Genomic DNA, 21,114 nt, shown 5'->3' with positions numbered 1-21,114 from the left:
CTGCTGATTACTCTGGATAGGTTGCCTACATGAAAACTCCTATGGTTACCAATCTCCAAGTGGAGTCTGGAGAACTCCCAGAATTACAACTGATCTCCAGACTTCAGAGTCCGTTCATGTGCTTTGGAGGATGGAGTCCATGGCACTGCATCCAGCTGAGGTCCCTCCCCATTGCAGGTTCCCCCCTCCAATCTCCATGACAGGTGTTTCCCTACCCACAGCTGGCAACACTATCTTTTGATCATGGCCTGAAACTTCTCTCCCCCCACCCCGCCCCCTTTATGTGTGTTTAAAACATCCTGCTTGATGCTAGCCTTTCCCTGCCTGCATTCACTCATCATTGGCTACAGTGCAGCACTTGCACTACTACAGCAATCCTTTGCAAGTGGATTGACTTGTCCACACAAGATACTATGCCGTGCAAACACTTCATGTGGTGGAAAGTTAGCAGCTGCATCTTCACACCTTGGGGTACCACTGAGTCCAAATGTATCCGTGAATGCCAGCTGCCTCACCACACGACAATTTGGTCCAGTTTGACATCTAAACCAGAAGAAAATCTAGTTTGTGAGAGCCTGAGTGAAGCGTTTTGGTCCCTTGTGAATGTTGTTCATGTGCGGCATTAATGTACATGCTACTGTCCCAGTATCTTTTTGAATTCCTTGCCGGCAGGACCCAAACAGGGCGACGAGAGCATTGTCAGTCGCGAGGGCAGCAGCTCCCCCGCCTGGCCGCGCGGGCAAAAGAAAGCAGCCATTGGCTTTGCGTGAGGCGCTGTCGCTAGGGAGGCAGCTCGGCGAGGCGGCTTCCGCTGGAGCTCTTCTCTCGCTGTAACCAAGGCGCGAGGGTCTGCTCCACAGAGGCACCGGGTTGCTTTCCCGACCTCTTCCCTCCATGCACCAGGCGTTCAGCCAGCCCGAGCACCCCCGTCTCGACCGCCATGGAGAGGCACAGCTCGGCGGCTTCCCGCCTCGCAGCCCGGGCTCTGCTCTAACGCGTGGGCGGGCTTCCACGTCTCCGAGTTAGAGCCGTTCTTCGGACCTCCGGATTCCCCTCCCTCCCTCCGTCTCCGCCCTGCCTGCCTGCCTGCCCCCATCCCCCCGTTTGCTGGGAAAGGGGCCGCGCCGAAGAAGCCCGGCAACACCTGTCCCTGCCTCGCTCCGGCTGTTCATCTGATGGCGTCTCACCAGCAAAGCAGGATTCAAGCCTACCTGGAGAAGAACAAGATCGGGCCCCTGTTCGAGGTAAGGCGCTCCCAGGTGGGACCGCTCGCTCAGCTCCTCTGGGAGGAGCCGGGCAGGAGCGCGCGGGGTCACACCAAGTAACTTTGCCCTAATTGAATGGCAAGCCGTGGGAACCGGGGAAGGGGAGCCTGAGCGCTTGGGTACCTGCACCTCGCCGCACCTGCACGCAAGCGCTCGCTTCACCTCACGGAATTGTCCGGGCACGTAGGCATGTTTTCTGTCAGACACACATTCCTGTTCCCCTTCCCCACTTCTGCTACAGTGGTCTCCCTTCTGACTTCTTGCTCTCTCTCTCTTTTCCATTCAGAGGAGAGAGGATGGAATGCAGCAGCCTCCATCATACCTGAGAAGCTGAACTTATCAGATTTTCTCTCTGGGGGCACCAATGAAAGACATGAATAAAACCCAACCATTTGTGAATTGGGCCAGCCCTTTTCTGATGTGCTGTACCTCAAGCTTTAACTGTAACGTTTGCCTGCTTGATTCCACACATCTGGCCTTTCTTTTTGCATATACACAGTACACTTCAATTCATTTACAAACTTAGCACCTTATGACCTGTCCTTGTTCTGCTTTGGTTTCCCCATAGACAGTCAGACTTCCTGCTTGAGCATATTTAGTTGCTGTGTTCTCAGTGGTCTGTGGAACTGGTTCTTCCCTTACATTGACTCCAGATATTATTTCATGTCAGACTTCTTGTCCTCTTTCCTTACACATGTCTAAATGTTGAACTCAGATGTTGAGCTGTGGCTTGAACTGATACAACTATGTGATTGTTCCACTAATACCCTTAGATAAATGTTGCCATGCTTGCTCAAAATCAAAGAAACTGGGAATCATCTGGATATCTGTCACCTTTGGACTTTGAATAGTCAACCCTGTTATGGATCATGCTGGACTCTGCATTTGTTTACGGAAAGGAAAGTGGCCTATTTGTTGCTAGGGTACATGGTTAGAGAGTGACTTTGTGCTGCCAGGCTACAGAATATACCTGAGGAAGCCATGCTTTTGACTTCCTGTCATTGATGTAAGTGTTCAGTGAACAGGTACCCAGTGAAGGCTGCAAATGCAAACTTGGCACATGGGACTACTGCTTCAGGATGGAATGCAGAAGTGGAGTTACTGTGAAGGATAGTCAGTGCAGGCCACAGTCTGGTATGGATGATGCTGGGGCCATTGCCTTTTTTGATTAATTTGCAACAAAAACACGTGAGAGATCAAGTCAGGGTTACTGGAAGCTCGAGTCAGATTTTTTCCTTAAAGACAGTTATAAAGGTGATTATTCTACTAAACACAGTGACCCCCAGTCTTTTTGGCACCAGGGACCAGTTTTGTGGAAGACAATTTTTCAACAGACCAGTGGGGGTGGGACCCCTGTACTAAAGTATTTTAAGGCATTATTATTGCTACTCTAACCACAGATACGCTCCCCTAAACCCAATGATTTCAGTGGAAGGCTTAGGAGAACTATGTATGTCTCTTTATATGTCTGCAGCTACATTCCTTTCATTGGTTATAACATTTCCGTACAGGTTGTGTTTTGATATTAACAGCTACAAAACTTTGAATTGCTTTAGTAGTAAGTTCTATCTTTTAACTTATTCAACAGTGTATTAGGTGGTTTATCTGAAAATTGCAGTAGCTGTTCCACATTTAAGAAATTGCACTATTGAAACTTTGATCACTTCCTCCCATTTAAAAGTATTGTGACACAAGCCTTTGCTTTATGTTGGTATAATTTACAGACTATGAATAAACAAAATCATATTGTTCTTATATCTAGGACATTTAAAAAAAATCTTCAGAAACTATTCCTGGAGTTCAGCTGAAGGACTTTTGTTATAATACACAACTTGGCTTGAAATGAAGTGATACCATTATTGCAGTGACAGGTCTCCAAAACTGTCTTAATAGTTTTTGATTTGTAACTTTAAATGTTTTTAAATTCTGTGATTCCAGTGAGCCATGAGAAAGCAGATGGTACAAGTAAAAAACTTTTTTTTATATACTGGGGAAATTTTCATGTTTCATGTTTGAATATGGTGACATAACAAAAGAAAAGCATTAACAAATAATTGTATATATTGAATTTATGACCATTTTTAAAGCATCCTGAATATCTTGGCTGAATATGGTTCCGCCATACCCATGAGTCACATGTGACATCCAGCTAGTGTGATTCCCATATGGACTGTGGGTTTTTAGCACACTGATTCAGTATACCTGACGTTTATATCAGATAGGGTCAGATCCTAATTACAGCACATAGAGTCAGATTTTCCTAATGACAGTAATAAATATAGTTAATATTTTGCATTTATATAATTTTTTATTTTGTGTTTCAAATTCATTATTGTTAAAATAACTGTTTAAAGTTGACCAGCATAAGTTTGTGGCAAGGGGGCAGAGATCTGAGGCTAAAAAGTGGTGGTTTGCATAAACCTATGTGAAGAATTCTAGAGCAGGGCTAAGTAACCCTTGCTTTAATGAGGGCTGCTTTTGAGTACTGAAAATATCCCAGGTTACTAGCCCTGGTAGGTTACCAGTCGTCTTCGGTCCTAGAAACAGAATGTTGACTAGGAGAAGCATAAAAAAAATGAGCTAAGCAGCAGAGAAAAATCCTAAGTAAAAGTTTAAAAACAAAAACCATACCTAGAGCAGATTTTTTTTTTGCAATCTTGTCATGCACCTTCTAGTGGCTGTATGAGGTACTTTGCAGTAGCTGGCAAGGTACCTGTTGGAAATTCCTATTCTGGAGAATTCAGGCATGATTTAAGATTGGCAGTGCAAATCTAACAAATGATGTAACCTGATTTTAATTTTTGTGTAATATGCTTTAATGATTTATGCTTGCCAAATGGCCTAACTACTGTCTGTGATGCGTCCTGAGTCCGCTTGGGGGGAGGACGGAATATAAATTTGAAAAATAGTTACATCCTTCAAAGTCCTTTGAGGGCAATGAGCTTAGAGCAGTGTAACTCTGCTTTGGATTCCACTGTTAAACCCAATAATTTACATATTTCCAAATGTATTGAAGCCAATGGGCTTAGAAAAGTGTAACCCTTGTTAGGATTGCCCTGTTAGCCACTGAACTAGAACAGCTTCATGAACATTTCAGAAAATGATAAACAATCTTCATAAATAGAACGCTAAGAGGGGAAAAAGCAAAAAGCACCTCGCTGTATTGGGCTATCAAGAATCATTTGAGTCCTTCTGAACAGCAGTTTGGGAATTTCTCACCTCTGCTACTTAACTGTTGTAGCAAACCCCATATCCAGCAGGAGTTGCAGGCTACAGCCAGAAGTGTTTAAATAGTTTTTATTTATTAAAATATTTGCTCAAGGTGGTTTACAAATCATAATTAAAACACTATAATTTAAAACCAATAAAATCCTTTCCCCTCTAATGCAGCAATGGTAAAATAGGACCCCCCCACCCCCCCCCACCCCCGTTCTTACAGCATGCCTGTCCAAAGCACAGCTATGTTCTTTCTGCTGCAATTTTAAGGCAGGAGGCAACATTTCCATAATCGTCCTTTATAATAATAATAATAATAATAATAAATTTTATTTCTACCCCGCCCTCCCCGCAAAGCGGCTCAGGGCGGCTAACAGTGAATAGTATATTAACATAAATAGTAAAACATTAGATTAACATTTAAAATTAAAAATATAAAAACCCGTTAATTCAGTTAAAACACTTAATTTACATTACATTATATATATATATATGGCAGTAATGGCTGTTCTGGCGCTGATGCTGCCAGTTTAAATGGTGTTAAAGATGGCGGTTCTTCATTCATTGCAACTCAGCAGTCCGTATCACTATAGGCGCATCTAAAAAGGGCAGTCTTGCAGGCCCTGCGGAACTGGTCGAGGTTCCGCAGGGCCCGCACCTCCTCCGGGAGCTGGTTCCACAGTGCAGGTGCCGCAACTGAAAAGGCTCGCACCCTATTCTCACTCTATTTTCCGATCAACTATCTGCTGTACTGCTGACAGGAGAATGGGTCTGGATCACAGCACAGTCTAGAGCCAAGAACTCCTATCACTGTCTTTGACACCGCTATGCTTTGTTTTCTTCAGCAATATTGGGGCATAAAACATAGTTTCCCACAATGGGAATGTTTCTGCCTTCCACTTACCCTACCATCAGTTTCCCAACTGGTGGGGGAAGTGAGTGGAAGATAAAATGCACTTGGAGTGGGCAACAAATGTAATCCCTACAAAGGGAGTGATATCTTTTGTTCTAGTCTTCTGTCCCCTGCCATGCAATATGAGCATGGGCAAATGCAGGGACAGATTTTTCAACCCTTGCAATACTTCCTTCAGAGTTAATGCTGTGGAGCACGCAGTTAAGACATTGGCAGAGACTGTTAAACTTCCACATGAAATAATAGGGTATGTGTTCAGCATGCAGAAGGCTTTTGTATGAAAGGATAGTTCCAATATAGTTCTGTTGCTGGTGTATGCATGTAAGCAGCAGTGTGTGTATCCCTCTTCCAGTTTATTTGGTCCCTCTTCCTGTTTATTTGATCTGCTTTAACCATTAAACTCTGATGGCGTAGTGATGTTAGTCATTTTATTGTCTTCCCTTTCTGTGAGCCCCAAATAACTGTTGTTTGTGTATTCTTGAAAGTGAGAGAAAATTAAGCCGGCATGTATCCTGGGAAATCATTATGTATGGAAATATACAGATAATTTCTGAAAAAGGTTAGATAATGGTTATTGACTCTGTTTCTGTTAGTGAACAAAATGCCACAGATAACAAGCAAAATTAGGCTATTTGTTGTAGATTTCCAGATGATTCAATTATACTTTTTTGTTTTTTGCTTGATAGTTTTCTTATCGAAGCAAAATTTAGTATTTAGCAATGCAACCTTAGATAGAAAGACTCCAGTCTAAGCCCACTAATTACAATGGGTTTAGTATGGAGTAACTCTGCAAAAGACTAGATAAAGTTGGCAGCTGTGTTGGTCTGAAGAGGTAGAACAAAGCAAGAGTCAAGTTTCACCTTTAAGACCAACGAAGTTTTATTCAGAATGTAAGCTTTCGTGTGCTCTAAGTATACTTCATCAGACAGTAGTATGGAATGGCAAGCAGTCCTAAATATAAAGTGGGCAGTGAGTTAGTATGCAGAGTCATGGAAATGTTTTTTTAGCAGATTAAAAGAATCACAAGTTGGGGCCTGGTGTTTGTTAGTTAGTGTTAACTGGGCTGAAACAACAATTTACCCAAAAAAGACAACAACAGAACACCACTACACACACAGCTCTCAACTGAAAACAGTTCAGCGTATCATCAGTGACTTACAACCTCTATTGGACAGTGACGGCTCTCTTTCAAAAGTACTGGGGGGGGGGTAAATATTTTCTTGCACACAGACAGCCCCCTAATCTCAAACAACTCCTCATATACAACAATACAATATCTCACTTGAGCATGGACACCGGTACCAGAGCTTGCAGTAAACCCAATTGCCAACTTTTCTGCCACATACACCCAGACAACACAATCACAGGACCTAACAACATCAACTACATCATCTCAGGCTCATTCACTTGTTCATCTTTCAACATTACATATGCCATTAAATGCCAAAAATGCCCTTCAGTTCTCTGCATAGGGCAAATAGGACAAACACTACACAAAGGATAAATGGACACAAATTTGACATCAGGAATCACAAAACTGAGAAATCCATAAGAGAACATTTTAACCTTCCAGAACATTCAATGGGTGACCTCAAAGCTGCTGTTTTGCTGCAAATGAACTTCAAGAACAGAATAGAGATGGAAATTGTTGAATTACAAGTTATTATGAAACTTGGAATAAACACCTCCCCAGGACTGAACAGGAATATTGGGTTTTTTTTTATCACATTACGTATTCTAAACCCACTTGCACCAGGTATAGATATATATCTACAGTATTCCAATGTATTTTTCTTTTAGAATAGTGTATCAGAATAATGTTCTTTGTATGGACATACTCAAATAGGAATACTGGCTGTTTATCTCATTATATATACTTACCCATCTTCCACTATATTTTAGTGCAGTGTTTTCCATTTACAGGGTCACAACCTGGTACCGGGCCATGCAAGCCTCAATACCGAGTCACCAGAGGCGGCCCAACAGTCCTCGCCTCCTCCACTCTCTATCTTTGGCGCTGCATGCCACACCGCACTCCAGTCCCTGCCCCCCATGCCACTGCCACCTGTAGCACTCAGAGAGCGCTACAGACACTGCGCTCTGACCAGAAGCCCTCCCTCGTTCCTCTCTGATGTTCAGAAACATCAGTGAGGACGGGGAAAGCTCCTGGCCAGCATGCAGTTTCTGTATCGCTCCCTGAGCATCCTCCGCCCGGACCACGGGGAAAGAACCAGGCCACAGGAGGGAAAAGTTTGGGAAACCCTGTTTTAAGGTATTCTTTTTTCTAATGCCAAACTAGAATTATGCTTATATAATATGTGTGTTACATATTTAAATCAAACCTCTGAGAAATGCTTTCATTTTAACCCAGAGACTGAACAACAAAAACATTATGACAGACTCTCATTTATTGCACTTCACACTTAGAATAACTAATGGGTTTAGTACATGGACATCGATCTGCTTTATATTACCTTTCGTTGTTGTTTCAGCTCAGTTAACACTAACTAACAAACACCAGGCCCCAACTTATGATTTGTTTAATCTGCTAAAAAACATTTCCATGACTCTGCATACTAACTTACTGCCCACTTTCTCTATATTTAGAACTGCTTGCCATTCCATACGATTGTTTGATGAAGTGTGCTTAGAGCACATGAAAGCTTACATTCTGAATAAAACTTTGTTGGTCTTAAAGGTGCAACTTGACTCAGCAAAAGACTGCTGGAACTGTGTTAATTGGTATTTACTCTCAAATAAGTGTGCATAAGATTATGAAGAGGGACCCCTGAATAATTAATGAATACCTCAATAATAATAATAATTGAAAATATGGTTGTGCCTTCAAAAGAGAATGTCTGATGCAACATTTAGAGTGACTGTTAAGACGCCCCTCAGAGGAGCTTCTGCTAAACTGTTAAAACCAGACAGGCTAAGGGTGTGAATCCAAGATAACAGGAGCCCCGCAGAGAAGGAGCTTCTTGCTGATAAGCAGAGGGACAGAGCAGTGGAAAACTACAAGAAATTACTGGAAAGCAGGAGGTGGAGCATTTGAATTAGATAAGAGGGGGCTTGTCTGCTTGTTTGGGGGATGAAAAAAAAATGGTCAGAAAGCTGATGATTATGCTGACAAGTTCACTTTGATGTCAAAGTAAAATACCTCATTTCAAAACAAAGCAGTGTGTGGGGCTTCGTTATTTTCCTGCTACATAAAATGGTGCATTGGCCGGGAAATGATGAGGTAAGGATTTTTCCTTCCCCTTTGATGACTGCATAACCATCTGCCCTCCACCCTCATGGCAGGAAAGAACTGGACTAGATGCCAAGGTCACATTTTTAACTGAGTCCAGCTCTCTCTGCCTTGGTGGTGGTGGTGGGGGTGCCCGGTCAGTCATTCAAGATCCCGAGCCTGGTTGAACCGACGTGTGCAGGGAATTGAAGATCTTCAGGATTGTGAGTATGAACTGTTTAGAATTTGGATTACCTCTCCTTAGGAGGGAAGAAAGTCCTGATCATCCCTTAACCCCTGCTCAGTAGGCTCCATTCTGGTGCTGAAGCACAGAGGCTAGGATCTTGGAGGATTTCTGTGGTATGTGTGTGTGTGAATGAGAGACGAAGCCTTTAAGTGAGAGGGATTTTCTCTTGTGTAGTTCCCAGTAGGGAGATCTTACTGGGTCACGAGAGAAAGGGAGTGTAAACCCTCAGGGCTCCCTGGCTGCCAGACCTCTTACTGGCATCTCCTGTTTTTTGTTTGAGAGCCAGCTTGGTGTAGTGGTTAAGTGTGCAGACTCTTATCCTGGAGAACCAGGTTTGATTCCCCACTCCTCCACTTGCACCTGCTGGAATGGCCATGGGTCAGTCATAGTTATCACAGAGCTTGTCCTTGAAAGGGCAGCTTCTGGGAGAGCTGTCTCAGCCCCACCCACCTCACAGGGTGTTTATTGTGGGGGAGGGAGATAAAGGAGATTGTGAGCTGCTCTGAGACTCTTGAGTGGAGGGTGGAATATAAAGCCAATGTCTTCTTTTTCTTCTGTTTTCCCTAGAAGTGTCTTGTCTAAATGTTTGGTGCCATGGGCAACTTAGAAGCCAGAATTCTGGGAAATGTTAGAGAATGGTAGTTCCAAATGGGCAGGCAAGGCTCCTTTGTCCCTAAACCTCCCCTACAAGAAAAAAATCTAACTTTTGGATTTGAATGTCTTTAGAATAGAGAGACCTGGCTTTGTAAGGTAACAAAGACCTCTCTCCCCTTAATAAAATAAAGAACAGAAGAGCAATGATTTGGACTAAAATTAGATGAGGCCAGTTCTCAAGGGAAGGCCTGGAGATCTCCTGGAATCACAGCACAAGATTCCAGGCTTTAGACTTAGTTTTCTCTGCAGGGTAATGGAAGTTTGGTGTGACTGAGAGCTCAGAGCCTGGTTCCCTTGGGATCTCATCTTTCTTTAGACTTCCATTTTAGATCTCTAGCAATCTGTCCTGTCTGGATGTGGCAACCCCATTCAGGAAATAAAATTAACTGTAGAGAATGTGGCCTTGCCCAAAAGATGACATCTCTGTTAGTGTGACAAAGTCTGCACCTGTCTGGCCAAGGTGGGTCAGCAGACTTGCCAACTGATAGTCCAACACAGGTCCAAAGTCTGGTATTTCCCCCAGAAACACCAGGAAGGTAGGTTGCCACCAGACTGGATAAATCCTTAAGCACAGAGGCCATAGCTAAGCCTCTGCCTATTAGGAAAACTCTAGAGAAAACTAAGCCACACCACTGCAGCAAGGGGTTCCCCAAGTCAGTTTTCACAAATTGATAGTAGGTACTTCCAAAGGCTAATGGGTAAGTTTGGCTCAGATTGTGGTGGCCCTGAAAGCATTGGTTTTAGTGAGTGTTCAATAAAACTAGCTAACTGGGTATAAATTCAGAGAGCTAGATATTATCATACAGAGTTCAAATGTCCAGATGGAATCCAAGGGTTTCCCCGAATGGAATTATGTCAGGAGGCTGTTTAGCAAAATAGGCTCTAGTCTAGGTTAGGCTAGGCAAAGAAATGTACTCATTATGTTATTTTTTTATGCCTCCCAGACCCTCGTGGTGTATCCAGTTAAGGCTATTCAGCTATCTCAGCACTAAAAATTCAGTTGGTGCATGGCTGCTGCATTACAGTTAGCCCAAAAGAACTTAGGTTCAGCTCTTTCAAAATGCAGCCAGGATGCAAATTAAATAAATACAATTTATTGCCATGATTGAGAAAGAGATTTTGAGAGTTGTACCTTTATTTTCACCTTTAAAATGACAGAACTAAATATCTCTGAGAAAGAGAGATTAAACTAGTTTTGTTATATATTTACTGCTTTAGTTATATAAATTTCAGGCTCAAGGAAAGGCCTCTGAGCATGTACAGAGAGTGCCTAAATCAGCCCCCAAATTGGAGCCTGGTTTAGGGAAGTTAAAGATTGCAAATTTGCAGCCTTCCTGCCCTTCCCCCACAAGAACACCATGGCACAGAGTGTTAGAGCTGCAGTACTGCAGTCCTAAGCTATGCTCACGACCCGAGTTCAATCCTAGTGGAAGCTGGGATCAGGTAGCTGGCTCAAGGTTGACTCAGTCTTCCATCCTTCTGAAGTCAGTAAAATGAGTACCCAGCTTGCTGGGGGAAAGTGTAGATGACTAGGGAAGGAATAATAATTTTTAGAATGCAGTGCCCTGAGATATTAAGAAGGAAAGAAAATTTTCACCTCAAGTCTCTCCTCTTGAAGGCACGAGCAACCAGGTGTCTTTACAGAAAGAGACCTGTCTTTTTATAAATCAGATCCATAACCAGAAAAGGTACATAGCCAAATTTAGTCTTTATTGTAGAAATAAGTGTAAAATCTGAACCCCCACCAGGCAGATATCTCATCACTGTCCCCATCTTGTGTTTATATATGTGCCCCATGGTATCAAAGGGGGGAAGCACAATTGAGACATTTTTCTGAATTCTCATATTCTCCTGATTTTGGGTCTAAAGATATAAATTCAAACTTTTGAAATTCTGCAAGAATGTCTCTGTAAACAAAATTAGTCCTAGATGCCTGGAAGGAAGATATGTATTTGTTAAAAAAAAGCAAGTCAGTTTGAAAGCTCCTTGGCTTGCTCAAAACACTATGTTTTGCAAGGGTGCCAGTCTCCAGGTGGAACCTGGAGATCACTCCCAAAAATATAATGTAATGCCCCAGAACATTAAGGCTAGTGCCTCTGGGAGAGCGAGTGTCCAAGAAAATGGACTGCATGCCTTGTAATTTTCAAATTTAATTCAAATATTCAGAAATCTCCAGCCTAGAGCTGGCATCCCAAAGTTCCACTTACAGCTAAACTTTCTCTGCCAGAGAAAGGACCCTGCCTGTAAACTGTCCTGAGGCTAAGAGTTCTTCTAGATTAGAAGCTATTCCTCTGATAATTTATTTCCTTTTTTTTTGCTTTACCTTTTGAGTCTGAGAATATTTTTCTAGTGGCCGTTATTAGTTTCCCTTGTACTTAGATTGTGTAGCTTTGCTTGTTGGTTTAGAGCACTTAGATTGTGTAGCTTTAATTTTAAGGGGAATATTTGTAAGATATTTAGCTTGTGATCTCCTTTGCTTTAAAGTAATGGTGCACCTAACAGATCTCTTTTTAAGTTTTTTGATCTGGGACAACGGGTTGGAAGTTTATGTTTGCAAATCCTGGGTTTATTTGGAGCATCTATTCTGCTAAAGCAATACAGTATCCAACCTTTTGGAAATTTTATTCTTTTGTGATTTTTTTGTTAAGAACATCTCATACCAGAAGCATGTGGTCTTCAGGTGTTGCATCTGGCAGTTTTTCTGTCTTACTTTGGGCTGCTTCCCAACTTTTCATTCATTTGAATATGGGGGTTCCATTGCTTGTTGGTACTGAGTTTTGGTTTAGAGCAGTGTTTTAAAGTTCTGCCTTACAAATGTTGGTTTCTACAAGACCCCTTTTCATTTGAAGTTATAACGTGTTATAGAGAAACATCTGTGCCCTTCCTTGGGTGGAAATGCCCTCTCACTGTGCATCTTCTCTCTTAAGTCTTGAGAAACTAATACTTTGCTGTACCAGTGATCCAGTTATTCTCAGTGTCATGTTTCCTATGGAAATGCCCTTTCGAGATTTCTTAGTAATTTAGTAGGCAGGATTCCTGAAAACTCTAGGTCTTCATTGGAAATCTGGACTTTAATAATGTTCTGCATTTCTCGAAATATATATCTTCATTTGCTCTCTTGATGTCATTTATAGTTATGATCTATCTATGAATTGTGCATATCAATCTTCCTATTCAGCTATATGGTGAACCTCTTACTTGTGGAAAGAGGTATCTATATGCTTATCTATCATATTTTATGCCTACATCTATAAGTATCTTGTTAAAGCATGACTTTTTCTGAGTGTTTTGTTCAGAAAATTCTTTCTATGTTTCATGTTCTTGCCATGGTAGGGCTCCAATTCTGCTTGATTTTGTGTTTCAATCTAGTCTCCAGTCCTGGCCAGGCTTGCTACTGGATAACACATTTCTATTTAATTATTTTACGTTTCTGCCTCTCTGTTATTTCAACCTTCTTTGTCAAGGTGTATTAACCAGAATTTGCTTTCCAGGATTGTTTTATATATATATATGAAGAAAATTGGGATCTGCAATTCAAGTTTAGTGCATGCTCATTATAGGGTTGCCAAGTCCAATTCCAGAAATATCTGGGGACTTTGGGGGTGGAGCCAGGAGACTTTGGGGGCGGAGCCAGGAGACTTTGGGGGCGGAACCAGGAGACACTGGGATGGAGCCAGGAGACACTGGGGTGGAGCTAGGAGCAAGGGTGTGACAAGCACAATTGAACTCCAAAGGGAGTTCTGTCCATCACAATTAAAGGGACCTCACAACTTTTTAAATGTCTTCCTTCCTTCCCTCCACCCTACCCTTCTCTGATTTCACCTCAGAGGCGGAGCAGAGTGGGTGACGCCGCTGCGCAGCTGCCGCCTCTTCTCCACTTCACCGTAGCTGCTCCTCCGAGATGGGCTCAGCCTGAGCCCATCTCGGAGGAGCAGCTACGGTGAAGCAGAGAAAAGGCGGCAGCGCAGTGGCGTCGCCATTCCGCTCCGCCTCTGAGGTGAAATCAGAGAAGGGGAGGGTGGAGGCAGGCCAGGAGCGTGGCGAGCCACGAGTCCGGGTCCTAGAAGGGTCCGGGTCCTGCAAACTGAGAATGGGGAAGCATTATTTTAAGAACTGAAGTTACTGCTTTAACATAGTGTAAAGCAAACATAAAATATTCTGGCTGTTGGCTTTCCGCCATGTTTTGCTTCACTGAAAACCCATCCTCCCCCCCCCCCCCTTGGGATATGTATTAGAATAATGGTGCTGTGCAAGTTTGTTTGTCAGCTGGTTCATTAATGAACATTAGTTTATTCAAAAATTTCATGGCAGTGAACCCATATTAATATTGCTTTCTTTGCTTCTAATTAAATCAGCACTTTTCAAACTGCAAACAATAGATCTTTGAATTTCAGAATTTATAGTGGGAAAGTTCAATTTAGGCTACACTGATGTAGAGCTTTGAATAATCCAGGCTCCTGGCAATAGAAATGTGGTGTGGTAAAGATAAAAGAATAATTTAGAATGAATTCGTGTTCAGAAAATCCTCAATAAATTGAATCATAGAGTTGGAAGGGACTTAAAGCAAATAATAGTTAATCCTTAAACAAACAATTCTTAGCAGACATACCAGTAGGGTGGCCATAATGTCTGAAGGTCAGCCAGGGACACCTTTTGGGGGGAAGGCAGGGGTGCGCGCGCCGCTGGAAACAGGAAGTGACGTCACTTCCGGTGATGTCACTTCCGGTGATGGTGTGTTGCCGCCGGAAACAGGAAGTGACATCACTTCCTGTGACATCATTTCCCCCACACCACCTGCCGGAAACAGGAAGTGACATCACTTCTTGTGACATCATTTCCCCCAAATGCCACTGCCGGAAACAGGAAGTGACTTCACAGCACTTCCTGTGACGTCCCCAAAAATCCCCCAAATATCACCGCCGGAAACACCAAGATTATTTATAGAGAGGGAAAGGGGGAAGTAAAGTTAAATGAAACTCTTTTTTTACTTTTTTCAAAGTGAGAAGACTAGAGAGAACGGGTTCCATGCTGAGAAGCCAGTCAGATTCCAGTGAGATTCCAGTGAGACTGTGCTGCATAATGCAGCCTATTTATTTTGTCCTGTTTGCTCTGTTGGCTCTATCTGCGCCACCTTCATCACTTTCGGGGTGTGGATCCCCCAGTGGGGTGGTCTCCCGACTCCCTCCGCCGGCTGTTTCTGATAGCCCTGCGCCCCCTCTTTCATTTGATATGTGTCCCGTGCGGGTGCCACCCTCCCGCCGGGAGATGCCGCAAAATGAGCCCCCTTGAGGCTTATGGCGGCAGGGCTCGGGGGAAGCGAGCTAGACTGTTCTTTTGAGGGGTTATAGAGTGTTTCGAGCCCGTCCCTGTGGCATCGGTCCCATCGTTGTGGGACCCAGGGGGCCGGCGCAGCGGCACGCCGAAGCAGCCTGTCACTAATAACACAGGTCGAGATGCAGGACAGGAACCCGGAAGTGACCGACAGGCTGCTTCAGCGTGCCGCTGCGGCGAGTGAGGGAGGGAGCCTCCAGGGACCAGCGGAGGCCACGGAGAGGCCTCCGCTGGTCGGCGCTGGTCTCTGGAGGGCCTCCAGGGACCAGCGCCGGCCTCTCCGCGGCCTCTCCGCGGCCTCCGCTGCTCGCTGGAGGCCCTCCAGAGTCTCTGGAGGGCCTCCAGCGACCAGCGGAGGGCGCGGAGAGGCCTCCGCCACTGCCGCCGGGCCCCGCGCGTGGGCGGGGAAGGCGGTGAGTGAGGGAGGGAGCGTCCCTGCGCGTGCGCAGGGACGCTCCCTCCCTCCCTCGCCGCCTTCCCCGCCGGCGCCCGCGGCCCACCGCCTCCGGGGCTGGCTAAACCGGGACCTCTAATGGTCCCAGTATAGCCAGCCCGGGAGGCGGGAATAGGGGGCCAGAACCGGGACATTCCCGGGTGCCCGGGACAGTCTGGCCACCCTACATACCAGTAATTCTTAGAATTACTATATAATAATGAGCTAGGCTTCCTAACCCTCCCACCCTGGCGGGGGACCCCAGGATTTCCAGCCTCTTCCCCCGCTCCCCAAAAAAACAGAAGCGGGGGGAGGGGGGGAAACGGCGCCAAGGAGCGTGGCGAGCCGCCCCATCTCGGAGCGGGCGACGCCACTGCGCAGCTACCGCCTCTTCTCCGCTTCACCGTAGCTGCTCCTCCAAGATGGGCTCAGGCTGAGCCCATCTCGGAGGAGCAGCTAAGATCCTCAATAAATTGAATCATAGAGTTGGAAGGGACTTCCAGGGTCATCTAGTTCAACCCCCTGCACAATGCAGGAAATCACAAATACCGCCCCCCCCAAAAAAAATTAACAGGATCTGTATTGCTGTCGGCCATCTAGCCTCTATTTAAAAAACTCCAAAGAAGGAGAGCTCACCACCTCCCAAGGAAGCCTGTTCCACTGAGGAACCATTCTGTCAGGAAGTTCTTCCTAATGTTGAGCCAGAAACTATTTTGATTTAATTTCAATCCATTGGTTCTGGTCCTACCTTTTGAAGCCACAGAAAACAATTCTGCACCATCCTCTATATGACAGCCCTTCAAGTACTTAAAGATTTTCGTTCATTTTCATTTTATTTGATTTATATCCCGCCCTACCCCACTGAAGCGGGCCCAGATATGGTGCTCATATCACCTTTCAGCCGCCTCCTCTCCACGCTAAACATGCCCAACTCCTTCAACCTTTTCTCATAGGACTTGGTCTCCACACCCGTCACCATTTTCTTTGCCCTACTCTGGACCCGTTCCAGCTAGTCTATATCCTTCTTAAAATGTGGTGCCCAAAACTGAACACAATATTCCAGGTGAGGTCTTACCAGAGCAAAGTGATACCATCACTTTACGTGATCTGGACACTATACTTCTGTTAATACAGCCCAAAATTGCATTTGCCTTTTTAGCCACCACATAACACTGTTGACTCATGGCCCTAGTTTTGATGGAGCCCAATGAATGCTGCATGTTTGTATGTATAAGTATCTTTTCCCTAAGGTTACTTTGAGTGAACTTTTGCTGTTTGATTGTTATTGTAGTTGGTATATAAAAGATAAAAGAATAGTGTTTGAATCCTATAAAGCACAGCAGATGAGAGGGAGAGGTGTTTTTACCGGTTTACTTGTCTTCAGTGTTCCCCATGCGTTTGGTCATTTTATCAAAAAGGCTCCCCTGACCCCACCCACCCAGCATCAGGTGGGTTCACAAGGAACTGCTGAGAAAAGGTGAATGCCTTATGTTCTGTTTGTAGGAACCCTCGTTTTGGCACTAGTTAATCTTCATTTTAAAAAGTGAAATAAACATTATGCTTATGTATTTTGCTCCCCCCCATTATTTCCAACAATTCAACAGTGTGAATATGGTGTGAAAAGTAGTAGCTTTACTTAGGTAACTAATGCATCTCCCTTATTAACATTGCAGTTGCTATGCTGAGATCTCAGTCCTTTATGAAATTTTGACCCTCATTCTCAGAAGGATAACTATATTCATAGCAGTCAGCGGAGGTGACTCAGAGAGCAATCCAGGGCAGGTATACTCAGAACTGTACTTAGGTTTGTCAATGCAGCTTGTTCCCATGAGAGGGTTCTTTGGGTTGTATTGTAATTGATTTACCACTTTATGATAAGCTTCCCATAGGCAACAGTACTTGCTTCACTGGGAACATAATTAGATATATCTTTCAAAGTAGGGTTATATAATAAGGTTGGATCTGGATTAAATGGGCAATTTTCACTGATTTTATCTTTCTCACTGCAGAACCCTCTCATTCCTCAAGGCCCATGTCTCTAAAGAACAGCATTTCGTAGGGATGTGAGCTGCAGTAGAAGAGAGAGGGCAGAAAAGTTTTGTTCCATGGATGGAAAATCTAGTCTGAATCCTGCGGGCCAAACTACACATGATGGTGATAGGCCTATGTCTTTAAATGAGGGTGTGTCCAATCAGGCATTAATGTGGATGATTGAAAGTATCTGAGATTTTCTCCCTTGCAGCCCAGCCCTTTGGCTTCTTGCTGAGTATACTTGTCGCATCAGAGCCCAGAAGACAGAAAAGTACTTTGGGACATAGAGGGTAATCACAGACTGGCACTTTGGGCGGACTCAGAGACTCCTCAGAAATGCCACTTTCAAGTGGTAGCAAATTTTTGAGCCGCATGCCAGTCGCCTCCTTGGTGTCTGGAAGCGGAAGGGCTCAAGTGAGGAACCTTGGTGGTGTGAAACTGCCAAGCCACCCCAAACCGCATCCAGCTTTTTTTTTTTTAACAAAAAACTGTACAGAGCACATGTGTATGACAACTAAAAATATATGGGAAAAACCCCAAACTGAGCAACTGTAATGGTGCCAAACTGAGCGATGGGAATGGAGCCATCTGATTGTACCCATGCCCTATGGGTGGTATGGAGATGGCTTGCGGGGGAGCGTGTGGAGGGTTCAGGATGGTTCTTTTTGAGCCAGCCCGATTTTGAATGCCTCCCATCCACCCCTAAATGCTGTTATCAACCATACTGTAGGATGGGAAAGAAACAGGGAGTGGAGGGTTCAGCACCTCTTGTTTGCATACTTCTTTCCACTTTAAATCACATCACATGGTTTCCAGGTGATTGGGACAGATCCATGTCTAATGATACAAGTTTGATGACATGTGCTTTGACCCATTAAGTACATAAATAAATGACTGAAAATAAAATATTCTCATATTCTAATAATCCTTCCTCATGAATTTCCCTTCTCCTTCAACAGTACCCTTAGACTTCTGAAAATCTTTTGATCCTTTCATGACAGTGTCCATTCTTCCTTGTTACCCTTTTGCCACTCTCCTAGAACACCTGTGTGATTATAAGCCACTTCCCTAGAACACCTGTGTGATGCCACCTCCCTGTTTTTCAAAACTCACTTTTGCATAAAGTTATAGCCCCTACTGAAACCAAGCCTGCGAAAGTTTAGCCAGCTACTAGAATAAAAGCATATACTTTCTTTATCCATATTGTTTTCTGTTTCTCCTCCCTTTATCGTTTTTCTTCTGTAGCTTTGTGAATTGATTGTAATCTGTAAAATGCCATTCACATGGACAGCACAACAGTAGAAAATAAACAGATTACAGACCGAATGTAAGGCTTAAAGACCTCTTTGGATGATTTGAATAATTTATAGAAATTATGGAGTGTAATATTGAAGAAAAATAGTGATATCTGAAAATTGGCTAATACAGATGTTACATGACTGGATACAGTGAAAGAAATCTGTTAAAACTCATCAGGAACAGGATTAGAAGATCCCTGAAGCAAGCAATATAGTTTATTGCTTCTGGTTGTTTTTTTAGGGTTTGTAGAATATATATATTTTTTGAAATTAAAAAATATATAAATATAAATCTATTGCAAACCAGTTATTGTTTGTTAGCCATGATAAAGTTTTACTGCTTAGTAGACTTTCTAGCAGTATGTTTTTTCCAGTTCTTTGGATTATAGATGTTATTTGATTTAGTCATTGAAAACAATGAGGTGTTCAACCAAATTCTTGAGATGGCTATGAGCAGTACTTGAAGACAGATAACAAAGGAATTGAAGAATTTCCAGATCTCTGATCACATTCTGACTGCTGGCTGGGGTTGGAGTCCAGGGAAGAGAATATGTGGGTTGAGATTGTATTCCATGTAGCTGAAGCTGGGGCTCACTCTTGTTGATTCTAGAGATTAGATAAAATTGATGTAAACAGACTTGTGCAATTAAGCTGAATTCTTTGGAGGTGAAAGAATCACTTTAGATTTCACAAACATGACCTTCATGAGATAAAATTGCAAGTTGTCATTTCTTTAGTATCAGCTAGGTTTGCCAATCCCCAGGTCCCAGTGGGGGTTCTTCTGCTTTCCCAGGCTCCTTCCCACCCCCAGTCAGCTGGCTGCAGGGGGAAGCCCCACCCCCAGAGGACCATGTGCCTTTTCACCTCCGGAGACTTCAGTCTCCAATTGAAAGGCTTCCTCTTGGGATGGTGTGTCTGTGTTACTTTGAAGAAGCTGGCAGCAACTTGTGAGTAGAGAGGCCAATCCCTCGCTTCAGAGTAGCCAGAAAGGGGGAGGTGGGAAGGGAAACGTCTGCTGAGCACTTCATTACTCCCTATGTGGAGATCGATTCTCATAGGGTATAATGGGGAATTGATATGGAGGTTTCGGAGGCTCTGGGGGAGCTGCTTTTTGAGGTAGAGGCACCAAATTTTCATTGTAGCATCTAGTGGCTCTTCCCAAAGTGCCCCCCAAGTTTCAAAATGATTGGACCAAGGGGTCCAATTCTATGAGCCCCAAAAGAAGGTGCCCCTATCCTTCATTATTTCCTATGGAAGGAAGACATTTTAAAAGATGTGCTGTCCCTTTAAATGTGATGGCCAGAACTCCCTTGGAGTTCAATTATGCTTGTCACATCCTTGTTCCTGACTCCACCCCCAAAGTCTCTTGGCTCCACCCCAAAGTCCCCAGATATTTCTTGAATTGTACTTGGCAACCCTAGTATCAGTGAATAACCAGACATTTTTTTTTATTTTAAAACAAACTATTCCACCTTTTTTTGTTTATTTTTTCTAGAAAATGTGCATCTCTAGACCTGCTGGAAGTGTCTTATGAGAATAAAACAAAACCTAACACTGTAAAAGGTATAAAAGCAACTAAACATATCAAGAAAAGCAAGCCTCATTTGTTATGAGGGCCAGATCTGAGATAAATGAGACCTTGTTGGGCTGGGCCGTGTTGGGTTGGGCTGGGCCATATTGGGCCAGGCCATGTGGAGCCGGGCCATGTTGGGCCAGGCCATATGTGTACTTATTTAAGATTAAGTAGCAGAGATATAAACTTTATAAAGGACACAGACAAACACAATTAAGTTTTTAAAAAACTTAAAACATGCTTAAAACGCTAGCCCTCATTTTTAGGTTTTAAAGGTGCTTTCTTTGTATTTCTCCCATAGATCCAGGAAACTGGGCAAAGGAAGCTATGGCTCTTCCCTTCCCTCCTCAGGGGACTGGTGGGGGAGAAGCTTCAGCCAATAGAAGAAAGAGAGGCTTGGCTTAGTAGCTCTGCTGTGTTATTGAGAGAGCCTGGAAAAACAAGCTCTGCCTCCCCCCCTCCTCCCCAAGGGAGAAGCCTCAGCCAATGGAGAAAGTAGAGGTTTTGCTTTGTAGCTCCTGTGCAGTTGAGCAAGCCTTGCAAAGCAAGCTGTGATGCAGAAGGAAGCAAGATATAGGGAGAAGGAAGCAGATGACAGCCAGTTGCTCGGGGGACTGATAGGAGCCCTTTGGGGGCCTGATTCGTCCCCCAGGCCACATGTTTGACACCCCTGGTCTAAATGATATAGATAAAACAGTACTTAGGCTAGGAGCAGGCCATAAAACAGCATAAAAGGATGCAACCACTTAGTTAAAAGCTTGGGTAAAGAGAAATGCTTGTCCTGGTGCCTAAGGGAAAGGAAGTAGGTGCTATGCAAGCTTTAAGGTGAAGGGATTGCACAGGTGAGGTGCCACCATCAGAGAAGCCCAGTACCTGGTTGCCATTTCTTGCTTATCCCTGGAAGTGGGGGCTTAGAAGAATCTC

General features: G+C 43.9%; 1 protein-coding gene across 1 annotated transcript in view; it reads left to right on the top strand.

The window, feature by feature from the left end:
* The first annotated feature begins 650 nt into the window (after positions 1 to 650).
* C7H8orf34 (chromosome 7 C8orf34 homolog) overlaps positions 651 to 21,114 on the top strand; it is a 184,149-nt gene continuing 163,685 nt past the window's right edge. Inside the window, exon 1 of the mRNA XM_060243666.1 lies at positions 651 to 1,244. Coding sequence (XP_060099649.1) covers positions 1,176 to 1,244 — 69 coding nt within the window. The 5' untranslated portion in view covers positions 651 to 1,175. The remainder of the gene's footprint in view (positions 1,245 to 21,114) is intronic.

This window comes from Heteronotia binoei, chromosome 7, assembly GCF_032191835.1.
Source record: "Heteronotia binoei isolate CCM8104 ecotype False Entrance Well chromosome 7, APGP_CSIRO_Hbin_v1, whole genome shotgun sequence".
NCBI lineage: Eukaryota > Metazoa > Chordata > Lepidosauria > Squamata > Gekkonidae > Heteronotia > Heteronotia binoei.
Note: the sequence above shows the minus strand (reverse complement) of the source record. Positions and strands in the feature narration are given on the sequence as shown.